This window comes from Dromiciops gliroides, chromosome 3 (assembly GCF_019393635.1).
Source record: "Dromiciops gliroides isolate mDroGli1 chromosome 3, mDroGli1.pri, whole genome shotgun sequence".
NCBI classification, from domain to species: domain Eukaryota; kingdom Metazoa; phylum Chordata; class Mammalia; order Microbiotheria; family Microbiotheriidae; genus Dromiciops; species Dromiciops gliroides.
Window position 1 is genome coordinate 31229797 of NC_057863.1, and position 15911 is coordinate 31245707.

The 15911-nt window shown below is 39.1% G+C and overlaps 1 protein-coding gene across 1 annotated transcript in view; it reads left to right on the forward strand.

Moving 5' to 3' along the window:
• Nucleotides 1–13346, forward strand: part of SAMD7 (sterile alpha motif domain containing 7) — a 37081-nt gene extending 23735 nt beyond the window's left edge. The window contains exon 8 of the mRNA XM_043993323.1: nt 13251–13346. Within this exon, the coding sequence (XP_043849258.1) occupies nt 13251–13346 (96 nt within the window). The remainder of the gene's footprint in view (nt 1–13250) is intronic.
• Nucleotides 13347–15911: the final 2565 nt, after the last annotated feature.

Consider the following 15911-nt stretch of genomic DNA (forward strand, 5'->3'; position numbering starts at 1 on the left):
ACTTAACCCTCATTGCCCTGCAAAAAAAAAAAAGTGGATACCCAACAACTGGGGAGTGTCCGGACAATTATAGTATATAAATGTGATAAGATGATTGTGCCATAAAAATGATGAAAGCGATTGATTCAGGGAAAATGGGAAATAATTCAGTAAACTGCTATAGGATGAAGGGGACAGGAGCAGTAGAATAATTTCTATAAAAAATTATAATATTGTGGAGGAAAATAACTTTAGAAGACTTAAGAACTCTGATCTATGCAAAGACCAATCATCAATCCTCACCACCTAGGCAGCTAAATGGTACTGGACTTGGAGTCAGGAGCTCTGAGTCTAAATCCCTGCCTTAGACACTACCTAATGGTGTGATCCTGGACAAGTCACTTTGCCTCAGTTTCATTAGCTGTCAAATGGGGCTGTTGTGAGGATAAAATAAGATAAATGTAAAGTGTTTTGAAACCTTAAATTCACTATGTAATTGGGAGCTTTGATGATGATGATAATAACCATAATGATGATGCTGATTCCAGAAGACTGATGATGAAATCTACTTCCTACTCCTTGACAGAAAGATGATGAACATGACCTATTCATGAATTTGTTTTGTTTGGATATACTTATTTGTTACAAGCAAAGGTTTTTATTTTTGGCAGGGAGAGTTGTGGGGAGAAAGTAGAGGAGGCTGGGAAAACAATTCCAGAAAGAAGAAAAGAACAGTAAAAAAAAGTATTGAGAAAATACACAGAAGAGGTCAGAAGGAAGTTCAGCAGATAGAAATAAGCAGGGAAGTGTTGCTACTATTTATAATCTGGCCCTCCCACTGCCTGTCCCCATTTAACAGGCAAAAATAAATAAATAAAGCCCTTATTATAAACATTCACAGCCCAGCAAAACAAATTCCCACATTGCCAGAAATACATGTCTCTGCATTTTAAATTAATCATTGCTCTGGTGGGAGGTGAGTGGCATGTTTCATCTTTGGTGTTATCAATCTGTGGTTTGTCATGCTATTTATCCGAGTTCTCACATCTTTCAAAGTTGCTTTTTTCTCTATAATGTTGTTGTGGTAATATAACTTGTTCTCTAGTTCTACTGATTTTTCTCTGCATCATTCATAGAGGTCTTTCCAGTTTCTTCTAATACTATCCAATTTGTCATTTCTCATGGCACAATAATACTCCATTACATTGATATACTATAATTTGTTTAGCCATTCTTTAAATGAAGGGCAGCCCCTTAGTCTTCAATTTTTTATTCAGTCATTTCAGTCATATTTGACTCTTTGTGATCCCACTGGGGGTCTCCTTGGCAAAGATACTGGAGTGCTTTGCCATTTCCTTCTCCAGCTCATTTTTACAGCTGAAGAAACTGAGGCAAACAGGGGGAAGTGATTTGCCCAGGTCACACAGCTAGTCTGAGGCCAGATTTGAACATGCAAACATGGGACTTCCTGACTTCAAGACTGGCACACTATCCACTGTGTTCCAAATTTCTGACTGTTATGAAAAGAGCTGCTATAAATATTTTTGCCTTCATTGGTCCTTTTTTATTTTTCTGATCTCTTTGGGGAGACAGACTTAGTAGAGATATAGATGGGACAAAGTGTATGCATGGTTTAGTAACTTTTTTAGCATAGTTCCAAATTGCCATCCAGAATGGCCAGGCCATTCAATAGTACCACCAACAGCACAATACTGTGCCTAATTTTCTGACCACCCCCTCCAATGTTTGCAATTTGTCATCTTTTTCAATCAGATGGGCATGAGGTGGAACTTCCAAGTTGCTTTAGTTTGCATATCTCTAATTATAAGTGATTTAGAGTATTTTTCTTTATATGGTTACTGACACCTTAGATTTCATACAATCATTTCTTCTGTTCTTTGTATATGAAAATGTTTGTTTATTAATATTTATTAAGTTCAGAATAAAACAAGAAAATGTACAAAATAATGTTTTTAAATCACAAGAAATTCTGTGCCAGATGTGACCACTGAGATGACTTTGTTTAATGATTCATTGAATAACAATGTCAAACAAGGCATAAAACAAGGAGACATATGTTCACCTGAGCCATCTGAGACTTCCAATTAAGATTACAGCATGGAAGGTCATAGAGAAAGTCAGCTCTTCTACATATACTCCCATCCAAATAGAGGAAATGATAGAGATATAATAGAGAAAAGCAAAGAGAAGTAGAAGAAAGCTTTGCTTTCCAATCCAGAACTACACAAGAAGAAAATCAGAATCTACTAGAGTTGGGTACAGGGGAAGCCAATGAGGGTTCATCTAAACAGAGAAGCCAGTATAAGAGGAAAGAAGGCCAACATGAAGCCAGCATACAGGCGTTATGAACAGAAAGGTCTGAATTAATCATGAGTTCCAGTAATTGAGGATCTGAAGCCAGATACGGATCTGAACATCCCAGAACAGAAGGAAGACCAGAACCAGATCCTATAGATCACTGCACAGGGAAGCAGTGCTTAATCAGGCACAGGAAACCATAGAAAGAGATAGGACCAATTCAGCACCTGGATACTGGCCAGCTCCAGGGAGGCTATGCAAGAGGCCTGAGACTATTATGATAAACAGAAATCTTTCTGGAAACCTGTCAAGGTCCCAGCAGGGGGACAAAACCAACTCTGGATTAGAAATAGTGCAAGAAGAAGACTGTGTCTAGCTGAGGACAAACCCCACAAAGGACCACCAAAAGACTGAGACAGAAGCCAGGGATTGAGGCTGAGAGGAAAGGAGGCATAACCTAATGCCAACTGCCCAATCCAGATCAACAGAAGTGTCAGCATCCAAATTGGGAGAGGGGATAAGATCAAACAAGGCATACTCAACCCATGCAAGAGGATAAGAGAGGACTGTCTTGAGCACAAAATTCCAAACCAAGAATCAAGACTGAAATTATGAGCAAACAGAAGAAAATACTAAGCACAATGAACTAATACTATATGGTTTAAGGTGAATATTATGGCACAAGAGGTTAACCAAGAAGAGAATATCCCCATAATAACTACAAACAGAATCTTCAAAGAGAAAAAGACTTAGCTAAATGAGTGATTGAAAGAAATAAAAAGAGATGAAAATTAAATTTAAAATTAAATTAGTCTGAGAAGAAAAAAATAATAAATAGCTGAGAATAGAAGGTGGAAAACCTCTCTCAAGTAGTGAAATTCCTGAAAAAAAATAGAATGAAGCAAAAATCTTCAAACATAGTCAAAGTATTGAAAAAATAAAAGAAAATTTAAAATATCTTACCATCAAGAACAACTAACATGGAAAACAGATTAAGAAGAGGGAATTTCAGAATTATTGACTCTCTGAAAATCATGATCAAACATAGAACTTGGACATCATATTTAAGAAATCATAAAAGAAAACTAGTTATATCTATTACAATCAGAAGACAAAGTAAAATAGAAATAATTCATCAATCATCCTGGGGAAAAACAACCCTGAACTAGAATTTTAAGAAATGTCAGGGGGTGGCTAGATGGCACAGTGGATAAAGCACTGGCCCTGGATTCAGGAGTTCCTGAGTTCAAATCCGGCCTCAGACACTTGACACTTACTGGCTGTGTGACCCTGGGCAAGTCACTTAACCCCCATTGCCCTGAAAAAAAAATGTCATAACCAAAATCTGGAGCTTCCAAGTCAAAGAAAACTATATTTCAAGTTGTCAAAAAAGAAGGATTTCATGTACCAAGTATTACAGTCAGGATCACATAAAACTTGACAGCACCTACTAAACAGGAGAGATAATCTTGTACTATAATATTCCAGAAGGCAAAAGATAAAGGTTTACAATCAAGAATGATTTAGTATAATCTGACAGGGGGAAATGAATCTTTAATAGAATAGCCAATATTCAAGAATTCCTCAAGAAAAGCCCAGGGATGAGTAGAGACTTTGAAAAGCAAACAGGAGTCGACATCTAAAAAGGTAAATATATCACCTTCAAATCAATTCTGGGAGACCTGAATTCAAAGCCTGCTTGTAATATACTGGATGTGGAACCCTAGTAAATTCACAACCCAAGGCAATTCTAGAAGACTACAAGTTCCAGAATGGATATTAATTTATATAGGAAGAGGGGGTTTCTTCAGTAGGAGATTCAGTGAAATCATTGATCTATTCTAAATTCTTCTTCTCCCCTTGCCCTCCAAAAAAAAGACCCACCCTGTGAGATTGCACTATTTCCCTCGGAAAAGGCATTTTTAAAATCTAAAGCTTTCTCCAAGTAAGGAATGACTTTACTCAGTTGTAAATATATCTTTGTAATTAAAATCCACTTCATTCAGTGGATTCTGCCTTCAGGAGAGATGGAGTACTGCTCCCTATGATATCCCTTCAGTCATTTATAATGTCATTCAGCAGTGTTCTTTCCTCCAAAATAAATAATTTTCATTCTTTCAAGGTTTCCTCACTGACCACAACTATTTAAATATATTCCTTGCTCTCATCTGAAACACTTCTAATTGTAGTCCTTATAACAATATAGATGCAATATTACAGTATCAGACTAACCTAAATTTCCTGTTTTGTAAAGCAATATATTTATGGAGGTTTTGCTTTTTGTTCAGAACTTTAATTTCTTTAACATAGAGAATTCCCAGGGAGAAAATAATTAGTCATGACCCATTTATTAAGTGCTTACTTTGTTCCAGGCATTGTGCTAAGCACCAGAGATATAAAGAAAAGCAAAATCAGTCCCTTCTTTCAAGGAGCTTACATACTAATGTGAGAGACAACACTGAAATAACCCAAGTACATAATATATACACAGAGTAGATGGACAGAGAGGAATCTCTGAGGGGAAGGAACCAGTACCAATGAGGACCATAAAAGGCTTCCTGAAGAAGGTGATATTCTTGCAGAAGGTGACACAGGTGACCTGAATCTTGAAGAAAATGAGGAGAGAGAGAATTCCAGACTTTGGAGACAGCCAGTGAAAATCTGCAGAGTTCAGAGCAGGAGTGTTGTGTGAGAGGAATGATAAAAAGGCTATGCCGTTGGATTGTAGAGTGTGCAAATGGAAATAAAGTTTAAGAAGCCTGGAAAGGTAGGAAGGGACCATTTTGTGAGGAGTTTTAAATGCCAGAGGACTTTGAATTTGAACCCAGAGGCCATAGGAAGCCACTAGAATGTATTGAGCAGGAGGAGGGAGGCAAGACATCATCGAACCACTTCAGTACAGTAGTTGAGTAGAGAATGGATTAGAGTAGGGAGAAACTTGAGGCAGAGAGACAAATTAGGCAGCTATTATAATAGAAGCACCCTCTGCCAATGTAGATCAGCCACCGTTCTGCAATTTTTTATTGTTTTAGAAAATTGCCTGGAGCACTGAGAGATTAAATAACTTGTCCAGGGTCACTTATTGTGTTAAAGATGGAACTTGAACCCAGGTTTCTAACCACTCTGCAATGTTCCTCATTACTTAGAGTAGCAGTATGATTACCTTTTGTGAGATTGTATTCAGTTCTGGGCATGTGTTTCAAGCGAGGCATTAAACTGGAGTATTCCAAGAGAGAGTAAATGAGAGGGCCAAGGAATTTGAAAACATGGAGTAACATATTGGAAAAGACTCTGGATGTGGAATTAAAGAGCATGGTTCCAAATTTTTTCTCTGCTTCAAATTTCTTATGTGTCTTTGGACAAGTCACTTAACTTGTCTGGGCCAGCGTTTTCTCCTCTGTAAAATTACTGATCCCTCATAAAAATGGATCCTTTGTCTAACTCTGAAACTAATGATACTATACAATAATCTCATGATAGAACCAAAGAGTTTTAACCCAAAGAGACAAGAGCAGCAGAGTAGTGAGAAGAAGCCATGGGGAATGAATGCTATCTTCAAATATCAGAAGGGGTAGTCTTCTTGGTCCCAGAGGAAAGAGTGAGGACCAAGAGTTGAAGTTATAGGCAGGCAGATTTCAATTTAGTATAAAAAGAAACTTTCTAACAAGGTGTTAGAGCACTGAATTTGGAGACAGAATAGTTACTTTCTGACCCTCAAGCAAGTCACCAATATCTCTAAGCCTAGACTTCTTCATTTGTAAAGTAAGAGGGGTGGACTTAATTGATCTCTCGTTGGAGCTATCCAAGATTCAAAATGAGTTCTCAGTCACCATAAATCTTTGGGTAAGGGCTAAATGGCTATTTGTTGGTAATATCTTAGAGGTGACACATGTTTTAAGTAGCAGTTAGAGAAAAAGACTTTTAGGATTCCTTTCAATGATAGCAATGTATGATTATAAGATACAACTCTATCTTAAGTAAGAAATTGTAGCACTACAGGGGATTATTGGGAAATTTTTCAATTATAAATCAAACTCTTTCCCACAATCCTTTTGACCATATCAGTTTTCTTATTTTATCATATTACTTAGGTTTCCTTTATGCTTTGCAGTTTCTTAGTATTTGAACTGTTCTTTGGGAAAGAAAATAAAGATTTCTTATCTGTAAGAAAGAAACATAGCTAAATGGATTTTTTAATTTAATTCTGTTTTTTTTCTTTACCTAGAATAACATTTTGAAAATGGAAAAAGAAAATTATTAGTCAGCTTGAATTCTCAGTGGATTCTCCAATCTCCTTTTAGCTAAATCAAAATTATTTTTCACTGTTTTTCTAATCGTACTTTCAGCGTTTGTGTTTAATATGAATCATGGAACATGCGCTACTTCCCTTGAGATACTACCAAATATAGAAGACTCATAGTTGAAATTTTTTTTTAAGGGCAATGGGGCTTAAGTGACTCGCCCAGGGTCACACAGCCAGTAAGTGTCAAGTGTCTGAGGCTGGATTTGAACTCAGGTACTCCTGACTCCAGGGCCGGTGCTTTATCCACTGTGCCACCTAGCCGCCCCCAAGTTGAAATGTTTTATTGGGTTCCCTTGCCTCATAATGAGTATAGGTTTCCTTGTCTTTCATTTAATATATTAATTTGGATTCCTATTTGTTGTCTCAGCCCAGGTCTTCATTCTTTCTCCATTTACTTCTTGTTTCTTTCCTACTTCTTTTATTTCTAGTTTTCCCCATATATTTGGTCATTTTCAGTACTCCCATCAAATGCGATGGACATACACAAAATCAATAGGAGGGGCTCGGCATCCCACTGTCGGTACCGTGGTCAGCGACTTTGGTGAAATTGAACAGCCACCTGGTTTACTGCTAAAGAAATGGTAGCCACTGTTCCACCTTTGCAGTCAATGTAGGAATAGTGTGACTGGGGATATTAAAGGAAGAGGAAGAGTTGTTACAAGAGCTTGTACATTTTATTAGACTTGCCAAAGTTGAAATCTTTAGGTGGTTTAGGATAGCCTCAGAGTGAGGTTAAGATCCAGGTAAGGACACTGGCCATGGGAATGGTACCTTACATCATGTGAGTTTCTTCAAGGAGAAGCTTTCCTGGAACTGGTATATATTTTTATCTTTGTCCTGGTGTACTAATCCAACAATCAAAAAGCACTTGCTAGTCATCAACCAAGTGCTGGGCACTCTGTTAGAAGCTGGGGACATAAAGACAAAAAAACCCCAATCCCTGTTTTCATTGAATAAATTAAACTCTATCAGAACATAGTAACTGATAGGAAAACAGCTTGGAGGGAGGATGTGTGCCTGGATGTATATTCCCTAGGTGTTTGGCATTTTGTGGAAGCACTTGGTACTGCTTCTATGTGACAAGGAGTCAGTGTTTGAGTAAAGGTTGCTTCTATAATGAGCTTCTGAGAGAGAGAAAGAGAGAGAGAGAGAGAGAGAGAGAGAGAGAGAGAGAGAGAGCGCATTTTGACTGCGTTTCAGTTATATTAAGTGTTTTGAGATTTCTACCTATCACCCTAAGAGTATGTTTTAAGAGACACCTGGGTATAACCCAAAGAAGAGAAATACTATTTCTATTCTGAATGCAGAATTCAGTGTGCTAGTTTGCTAATAGTGGAAGATGAAGTTGAGCCTCACCACAACTGGAAAGGAGTATTAAATGATGAATGAAGGAATGAAGCATTTATTATGTGTTTACTATATGCAAAGTATTGTGCTAAGTGCTGGGAATACAAATCAAAAAGTAGGACAGTTCTTGTTTTCAAGGAACTCACATTTTAATGGGGGAAGACAACATAGGTGGTAACTTTCAGCTGCTAGTCAGCAAGAAAGGATCCAGGGTCCTTAGGGTACAGTGGCAAAAAGTTAATGCTTCTTTTTAAAATGCCATTTCCATTTATTGAATCATATCAGTTTTTGTTGTTGAACCGTTTTACAAAGACCTTAGGTGACAAGAACTTTCTTTTCTGAGTCTTCAAAAGATATGGCTATAACTCCTGTGAGAGTCATTCCTAGACTGTATCTTTACATGGGTCACTTCCCATGATGATCGCAGCAGACACTAGGCTGAGGTCATTGCCATTCTCAAGGCTTCTTGGTTCAGGATCCTGGGATGTCTCCATCAGCATCTAAGGGAAGATGGCAGGCAAGGTGGTGGCAGTGATTTAACTCACTGGGCACATTCTGTCTCCTGTTTTACTCCTACGGTGTGCCACTGATAATTGGCACTTTGAGGAGAACAGTCATTATGAATTTCCACTACCCATTCTTTTTTTTGGTAAGACAATTGGGGTTAAGTGACTTGCTTAGGGTCACACAGCTAGAAAGTGTTAAGTGTCTGAGGCTGGATTTAAACTCAGGTCCTCCTGACTCCAGGGCTGGTGCTCTATCCACTGCACCACCTAGCTGCCACACCACTACCCATTCTTTTTTTTTTTCTTTTTCTTTTTCTTTTTCTTTTTTTTTTTTGCGGGGCAATGAGAGTTAATTGACTTGCCCAAAGTCACACAGCTAGTAAGTGTCAAGTGTCTGAGGCTGGATTTGAACTCAGGTCCTCCTGACTCCAGGTCCCGTGCTCTCTCCACTGCGCCACCTAGCTGCCCCTACCCATTCTTAACAGTCACAGATATTGAAAATATGTCCAGTGAAATAAATATAGAACAACTCACATTTTTATATCACTTTAAGGTCTGCAAAACCCTTTCTCTCACCACCCTTGTGAGGTAGGTATTAGAAGTATTATTACCTTCATTTTACAAATTAGAAAACAGACTTTGAGAGGTTAAATGACTGGTCTTGGGTCACACAGTAAGTGCCCCTCTAGCTTTTAAGCCAAACCTCTTTTCATTTGACCTACAGTGCTTCTCAATGAGAGGGAAAAGCAAATGCTATCCAAGGCATGGCCCCTGTAACTATGGATCCCGTAGTAAATTAATCTCAGACCTCCAACTCAGGGTTTGAAATTGTTAGCGTTATTGAATTGTAATCATTTCTCTCTTCAAAGGTATCTCGACGTCTGGGAAGTATGGTTTACATGACAAGTGTTCCTCTCCCTCTTTCCTATTCTTCTTCTACAAGAAAATCATCAGCTCCCCCGCCAGGTACAACATCACCTCTGAATTGTACCAGTGGTGCCGTGTTGGACATTTCTTGCTCCCAGGAAGTGGAAATTCCTAAAACAGGAAAAGAGATAGTGTCAGAAGCCAGAAACAACCCAGGTGTCCAAACAAACTTACAAATAATCAGTTTTCCAAAGAGCTAAAGATATTCAAAATAAAATCACTATAAAATACCAGATGTTTCTTCCTTTCAGTTATAATTGCCTCAAGTTATTAAATAACCAAAATGTAGACTCTTAGAATAGTAAATATTATGTGCGTTTTATTTTTGTATTCACCAGGGTATTCAAAATTTATATAGCATAGGCATATAGAGTTTTCTGTCTTTGCTTTTGTAGGTCATCCATTTTTATGCATTACATGGATAAACATGACATGACATGAGGCTCTTTCATTTATAGAAAGGTCTTTAAGGTCACACTTTTTTGAAAGTCTCTTTATAAATCTCAAGAACAAAAGAAGCAACTGCTTCCACTAGAGTAATAAGGCATAGTATGTGTATTTGTTTCTGTTCCTTTCCTTTTCTGTCTTTATACAGATGAGGAGGGTATGCATAGGGTAGATTGAGAACTGGGGTCGTTGAGTCCAATCTCCTCATTTTACAAATGGAAAAACAGGGGATTTAAGTGACTTGCCTAGCACCTACTAGGTGCTATATAAATGCTAATTCCTTTGCTTATTCTCTTTCCCTTCTCTTCCCTTTTGTGGCCTAGGGTCATAGTAAGTGTTTAAGACAGGCTTTGAACCTTGGCCTTTCTGACTATAAGTCCAGTCCCCTATCCAGTAAGACATTCCCAATGCATTAGGAGCATGTAGTTCTTAATATAGTATGTTGCACATAGTAGGCACTCATTAAATGTTCATTGAATTAATTTGAATTGTTTAGCAACTTTGGGCCATTTGGGGGGGGTAATGAGATGTTTGGCTATGCTGGATATGGAAAAGAGAAAAAAGATATTACCTGTTCTTTGTCATTTTTCTTTCTTCTCTACTCCTGGATCTACCCCATTCCCCTCCCCATCAATTCCACTTCCCTCTTGTTTATCAGGGGAAATTAACTTGAAGAAATAGAAAAGAAAATTGTGGTGAAACATGTCCCTCCTCCAAAATCATATTAGAATTGAGAGGATCACTCTGGGACCAGAGTGGTCATAATGTATGCTGGGAATTCAAAATACTAATGGTTGTTCTGAAGAGACATGGGACCAGGAAGGGGTACCTGCTATAGTAGACATTGCAGGATGACTGTAGTGAGGCAAGATGGAAAGGCTTGAATACAAGAGGGGATTCATGTAAAGGTAGAAAGAAGCTGGAAGAGAAATGAAGACTTAGTGGGAAAACAGAGAAAGGAAGAGTAAAAGGAAAACATTTAGAATGTAAGCTCCTCAAGGGCAGGGATTGTTTATTTTTTTTTCTTTGCATCCCCAGTGCTTAGCACAGGGTCTGCCATATGCTAGGCATGTAATAAACACTTGCTGATTGATTGGTTGACTGGTTGATTCATTTGGAAGAACTAGAGCACAAGTAGATGATAAATAGAATCCACTTCCCTTCTTTTGGGGGGGGGGGCAATGAGGGTTAAGTGACTTGCCCAGGGTCACACAGCTAGGAAGTGTCAAGTGTCTGAGGCTGGATTTGAACTCAGGTCCTCTGAATCCAGTAGTGGTGCTTTATCCACTGCCCCACCTAGCTGCCCCCTTAGAATCCACTTTCATAGAGTGGTTGTTATAACACAAGAAACTGGAGCTGACCCCAAACCAGTTCAACTAGGAAAGAAAGAAACTAGGTGAAGATTTTTGGAGTAAAAGTCCAGGTTAAAATTACTTAATCATCATGTCATTTGGCTATGAGGAGAGAGGTTTCAATACCTAGTAAATGGGGGTAACAATAATATTACTGCCTTCCTTCATGTAGTTGTGAGGGAAATACTTATAAACCTTAAATTGGTATATAGGATCCTAGGTTTAGAGGGGGAAGCCATCCCAAAGGCTGGCTAATCCACCCCCCTCATTTTATATATGAGAAAACTAAATTAGAAAGACTTTTTTTAGGTTATATATATGTATATATATATTTTTTTTTACTTAAAAATTTTTTTTAATTTTTTGAATAGAATTTTATTTTCCAAAATATATGTAAAAAGACTTGCTCAAAGGTAGTAAGTGGCAAGGGAGGGATATGAACTCAAGTCTTCTTACCCCCTATCCTTAGTACCATGATCCCTCTCATAAATATGGACTATTATTATAGTGCAACTTCACCTGACATATTTGGGGGAATGATGTGTTCTAGATGTCGGGCTCTAATGCTCACAGGATCAGATACTGTACATAGCCCCAGGCTGATTCTTTGGAACATATCTCTTTGATGTGCTCTGTGCTTCAGACTTGGAGAAGCACCAGACCTAAGGAAGAACTCCCACGAAGGCAACTGGGAGAATGTACAAACCACATGAGCTCCTGGCTGCTTCTCCTAGAGAATAAACAAACAGAGCCATACACAATGGGGAGGAGCACTTGGCCACTTAAGGAGGGCATTATAAGCCACTGGGGGCTTCCCTAGCTATTCACCTGGACAAGTTCCCACACTATATATACTAGAAGTCTCAAAAAGATGGGCGGCTTTGGAGAATTCTATGCCAGCTTTGACCTTGCCTAAAGACTCTGTCTTCTTTGACAGAGAGAGGTCAGGGCCAAGCTACAAAGATCATCTCTAATGCAGAGCCCCAGTTAATTTGCTTATGTACTTGTCCTTAACACCAATCAAGTATTTTGTGTAAATGAGAGTTACCACCATTTTTCATGACTGCATTTCTTTTAGAAATGGATACTGGAAAGGGTGGCTGTTCTGGTGCTAATGCTATGGAAGAAAGAAGAGGAAGAGAGAGGTAGCTCTTATCTGCTAGACCATCTTTCCTGGGAAAAAGAGATTCCTGGGAAGACTGGTTCTTACTTAAAAGTGGCCTAAATTCACTAAGGTTATATTCCCCTGGTCCCTGCCTAAACAAGGAACCCTCGTCTCCTCCTCCCCTCAACTTGGAAAGCACCTTTTCCTTAAGCTTCACGGGAAAGTAAACTCTCCTGTGCCCATAGGAAAGTCAGGGTGGTTCTGTGGAACTGACCTTAGAGCCTGAAGTATCTAAGGTCCAGTTCTGTTTCTGACACGTGCTAGCTGTATGACCCTGAGTAAGGGTACTAAACAGCATTGGCAAAGGGCATTTCCTCCTCTGGGAGTTCCTTATACCAAAGAAAGCACAGGTCTATTCCCAGTCCAATTCCTGTTCTACCACATAGATATGTTTCATATAGATTTCCAAATTCTAAGGGATAAGAATATGATAAAATAGACATAATGCTTAAAAGGCAGTGGGAATAATTTACCCCTTCCCTGCTAATTCAGAAGATTATTCTGGGTCATTTGATAGCTCAATTCATCATTATCCACATCAATTGGCATTGTATGGGAGTTATGTGGAAGTGTGACTATTTTGATAAGTAGATTCAAAGATTACAGAATATTTATTGTATTTTTCTGACTTCCTTCTCTCTGTTACTCAGTCCTTGATTCACCCTCCTTGGCACATGGGCTACCAACACAAGATCTTTGAACACAATTTCGATTAGCCACCAGATGTCATTGTGGAGCCAGGAGAGGGTAATTAATCTTCGAAGTCAGACAGCCTCAATAGCGCTGGCTGTCATTTGTAAAAATCTGAAAATGTTTTGGCAATGCATATATTAAAAGCCCAAAGTTTCTGAACTTCTTCGTACAACTGACTCACTGTCACTCATAAGTTATTGTGTTTTTGACAGGAAGTAATGTTCCAGTTTGAGAAATTGCATTTTACCAAAATAGAGACAGCTTGTCAAGAAGACCTCAGTTCAGACCCTTCTCCCAACACTCAGTAACCATGTGGCTATGACAAGTCATATAACAGCCTCTGAGTCTGTGTCCTCATCTACAAAATGGGGATTGATGATTCCCACATCACCTGCCTCATAGGGTTGTTGTGGAGGTCAGATGAATGAAGGTATATTAAGTACTCTTTGAACATTAAAGCTGTACATAAATGTGTTATTATAGTTCATGACAGATACTTATAGATCTACCTTCTCCCCCTACACTAATTCATTTGGTAGTCTCATCAGCATGGACTTAATTACCATCTCTGTGTTGATGATTCTCAAATCTACCTTTCCTATACCAGGTCTCTTCAATTGCTAGTCTTGCATCTCCAATTACCTTTCAGACATCTCAAACTGGATATCCAACGGACATCTTAAACTCAATATGTCCAAAGTAGAACTCATTGTCCTTCCCTGTAAGTCCTCCCTGCCACAATTTCCCTATCACTAGAGAGAGCACCACCATCCTCTCAGCCTATCAGATTCCAACCTAGGTGTCATCCTGAATTTCTCCCTATCTCTCACTCTTCATATATCCAAGCTGTTGCTGGGGCCTGCTGATTTTACTTTTCCAGCATCTCTCAATTACACCCCTTCTCTCCTTTGACACTGCCCCCATCGTGGTACAGGCCCTCATCATCTCACACATGAGCAATTGCAATCACTTGCAGGTGGGTCTGCCTGCCTCAAGTCTCTCCCCAGTCCAATCCATCCTCCATCCAGCTGCCAAAGTGATTTTTCTAAAGTTCGGGTCCAATCATGTCACTCCCATCCCTACTCAGTAAATCTCAGTGACTCCCTATTGCCTCCAAGATCAAATACAAAATGCTCTGTTTAGTATTCAAAGTCCTTCAGCCCATAGCTCCCTCCTACCTTCCCAGTTTTCTTACATCTTACTCCCCACCGTGTGATTCTCAATGCAGTGACATTGACCTCTTGGCTGTTCCATGAACAAAAGACTCCATCTCTTGGGTCTGGGCATTTTCTGGGGCTGTCTTCCATGCTTGGAATGCCATTCCTCCTCTACTCTGAATGTTGATTCCTTTGGCTTCTTTTAAGATGCAACTAAAGTCGCATAGGAAGACTTTCCCAACCAATTACAGTCCCTCCCCTTTGTTAATAATCTCCTATTTATCCTCTGCATAGTTTGCTTTGTATGTATTTGTTTGTATGTTGTTTCCCCATTAGAGTGTGAGCTCCTTGAGGGCAGGGATTGTCTTTTGTTACTTTTTTATCCTCAGTGCTTAGTACAGTTCCTGGCACATAGTAAGACCTTAATAATTGTTTATTGATTGATACTGATTGATACATAATAAATGCATCACAAAATCTGAGCTCTGGAAGGGACCCCAGTGACCATCAAATCTGACACATACCTAAAAAAGAGTTCGTAGTCAAATAGCCAACAAATGGTTATCTTACCCCTGACTCAAGAGCTCAAGGAGGAATGACTTTGAGCCTTTCGAGTCAACTAATTCTACATTTGGACAGCTCCTTTTGCCTCTTGACAACTCCCCTTTCTACCATTTTCTCCTCCACTCCATTTCTTCTGGTTCTATCCTTTGCGTCAAACAGAACAGTCTAGTCCCTCTCCTATAAGACCATCATAGATATCTATCATGCCCTACCCCCCGAATGCTTAATTAATCATAGTTTTACTCAATGCAAGGATTAAATGACATGTGTACTGCGTTGGAATACTACAAAGAGGTGTTGTTCACCATATCCCTTTCCCTCCCAACTCCTTTCATTATACTGGGGGACTTCCCATACATGATGATACTCCTTCAAATACTCTAACCTCCAGTTCTTTAGTCTCCTTAACTTCTATGATCTACTCCTCCACCCCTACCTCAGCTACACACACCCTTTGTGTTGCCATCACTTGCAAGTGTTCCACCTTCATAATCAAGACTTCTGAAATTCTTTCATCCAATCACAATCTCCTAGTTGCCCCATCTCTCCTTATGTGTTACTCCTCCCAAACCTGTTCTACATCTTAACTATGACCTGCTATCTCTCAACCCTTCAGTATTTTGCCAGGCCATCACTCCCACTCTTGCTACACTCTGATCTCTTCTCTGTCTTGACCATTGGGTGAACTGGTTCAACTATCCACTATTCTTTCCTTTTGAATCCCTTGCTCCTTTGCCCTATTGTGACTCACACATTGCCAAATCCCAACCCTAGGCTGACACCTCCAACTACCCCCTCTACTCCTACACTAATGCCATTGAGTACTGCTAGTAGTCAAACAACTATGCTAACTGGGTTCACTAAAAATATATGTTCTCTATTCTCAACTAGACCCTCTCAACATGGGAATTCTTCCACTCTTCCCTGATTTATTCTATTATACTCCCATCGGCAACTGTTCCAAACCTTCTCTTCTTACCTTAAACCACCTATAACATTCCTTTCCACATACCTCTCAACAAAGAATTATCACCTCATACTTTAACCAAGAACATAGATAATGTTGAAATCTCCTTCTTCTCCCTGGTGCTATACTTCAAATCTCCTCAACATATGAGAGGAAAAATATCATAGAGGAAAGAGCACTGACTG